This window comes from Canis lupus, chromosome 24, assembly GCF_048164855.1.
Source record: "Canis lupus baileyi chromosome 24, mCanLup2.hap1, whole genome shotgun sequence".
Lineage (NCBI taxonomy): Eukaryota > Metazoa > Chordata > Mammalia > Carnivora > Canidae > Canis > Canis lupus.
In genome coordinates this window covers 50,931,913-50,934,256 of record NC_132861.1, presented here as the reverse complement: position 1 = coordinate 50,934,256, position 2,344 = coordinate 50,931,913, and the positions used below count along the sequence as shown (strand labels likewise).

The window sequence follows — 2,344 nt, the reverse complement described above, 5'->3', positions numbered from 1 at the left end:
GTCGCAGGGCCAGTGGTGGACCTCAAACACGTCTGGGGACAGGTATTGTTCTGTTCCAGCTGGACAGGTGCAGCGCCAGCACCTGCCTCCATCACGGAGAGTAAATATCACTCTCCTGGATGAAACAAGGTGCTGGTCCCACTTAAATGCAGGACTCAAGAGGATCAAACCATTTTCAAGAAACTCAAGTGCAGCCCAGAACAAAGCTCGAGAACATTAACAGTAACACAGGAATACCCGGCTCCCAACAAGAAGAAATGTATAAGACCTGGCGTTCGATCCACATTACCAAGCAGGCAAAAACAAAAACAAAAAACAAAAAATACAGACAAATAGGACCCATAATGAGGAGAAAAACCAATACATTGAAATAGACCTGGAACCGATTCAGATATTAGAATTAACAGACCAAAAAAAAAATTAAAATAGCATAACAGTATTTCATACATTCAAAAAGCTAGGTAAAGTCTTCCTTTCTGCTGTAGGCTCGAGTGACTGGTGTCGAGATGGGCAAGTTCATGAAACCCGGGAAGGTGGTGCTGGTCCTGGCCGGACGCTACTCCGGAGGCAAAGCGGTCATCGTGAAGAACATTGATGATGGCACCTCAGACCGTCCCTACAGCCATGCTCTAGTGGCCGCAATTGACCGCTATCCCCGAAAAGTGACAGTTGCCATGGGCAAGAAGAAAATCGCCAAGAGGTCAAAGATCAAGTCTTTTGTGAAAGTTTATAACTACAATCACCTCATGCCCACGAGGTACTCTGTGGATATCCCTTTGGACAAAACTGTCGTCAACAAGGATGTCTTCAGAGACCCTGCTCTTAAATGCAAGGCCTGACGAGAGGCCAAGGTCAAGTTCGAGGAGAGGTACAAGACCAGCAAGAATAAGTGGTTCTTCCAGAAGCTACGGTTTTAGATTTTTCAGTCATTAAAAATAAAAAAATAAAATTAAAAAAAACAACCAAAAAGTCAGGTAAAGAAAGAGAAGATATTAGAATGTTTGAAGAAAAATGGAAATAATGGTAAAACAAAACAAAACAAAACAAAAAACTTGACCCCAGAAGGTCAACAGTTTAACCATGAGGAAAGTACATGAAGAAAACCACACCAAGTCACACCAGAGACAAGCTGCTCTTGTGTGACAAAAGAGGAAAATCTTAACAGAGGCCAGAGAAAGGCATTTTCTGTACAGTAGAATGAAGACAACATGAGAACAGATTTCTCACCAGAAGCAATGTGAGTGGGAGGGTGGGGCAGCCACACATTTAAATTACAAAAGCGAAAAAAGCCGGTCAACCTAAAATTCTAATCCAACTATGGTATCTTCCAAAAAACGAAGGTAAAAACAAAGACTTTTTTCTCCCCTGGTTAAACAAAAGGTGAAAGAATTTATCAATAGCAGACCCAAAACACAAGAAATGTTCAAGAAAGTTCTCGAGAAGGAACATCATGCCCAGTAGACGTAGGTGATGAACACAAAGGAGTGGAGGCGCCAAACCTTGTAGCCCCAAGAGTCAGCACATGAACATCTTTCTCATGAGGCAAATCTCTTTAAGGAATAATTGACTCGGGGATCCCCGGGGGGCTCAGCGGTTGAGCACCTGCCTTCAGCCCAGGGCGCGATCCTGGAGACCCGGGATCGAGTCCCACATTGGGCTCCCTGCATGGAGCCTGCTTCTCCCTCTGCCTGTGTCTCTGTCTCCCTCCACTCCCACCCCCGTGTGTCTCTCATGAATAAATAAATAAAATCTTAAAAAAAAAAAAAAAAAGAAAAAATGGGCTGGAACTGTAGCACCAGGCCCTGGGGTTTACACGGCATGTAGGTCCGATGTCTGACCACATGGGGACAAAAGAGGGGGCGGGGAGGCAGGCGGCTGCCCCTGCCGGGTTCTTAGACTCCACCTGGGCTGGCGTCACTGCCGGGGAAGGTGGGCTCTGAAGCCTCAGAGATGTGTGATTTGCCCCGAAGGCAACCACGAGCATAGCATAACAAGGAATTATAGCTAATGAGCCTTATAAGGGGATAAAATTGAATCATAAATAATCCAAAAACGGGAGAATAAAGAACAGCTGGGACCAATAGAGAACAAACAGCAAGATGATAGGCTGAAACTGAACCATATCAATAATCGCATTAAATATAAGTCGTCTAAATGCTTCCATTAAAAGGCAGGTGCTGCCATATTGGATAAAAAGCAAGACCCAAGCTACGCGGTGTAGCAAAAAAAAAAAAAAAAAAAATCACCTTAAATATAAAGACACAAATGGGTAAAATGTAGAAGGATGGGGAAAACACTGATTTATCACCAGAGCGAGGATATTAATATCTGACAAAATCCGTTT

At 43.9% G+C, this 2,344-nt stretch overlaps 1 protein-coding gene across 1 annotated transcript; it reads left to right on the top strand.

The window, feature by feature from the left end:
- The first annotated feature begins 449 nt into the window (after positions 1-449).
- On the top strand, positions 450-970 carry LOC140616534 (large ribosomal subunit protein eL27-like). The gene has a single exon (XM_072797168.1). The coding sequence runs from the start codon at positions 507-509 to the stop codon at positions 837-839; it is 333 nt and encodes a 110-aa protein (XP_072653269.1). The 5' UTR covers positions 450-506; the 3' UTR covers positions 840-970.
- Positions 971-2,344: the final 1,374 nt, after the last annotated feature.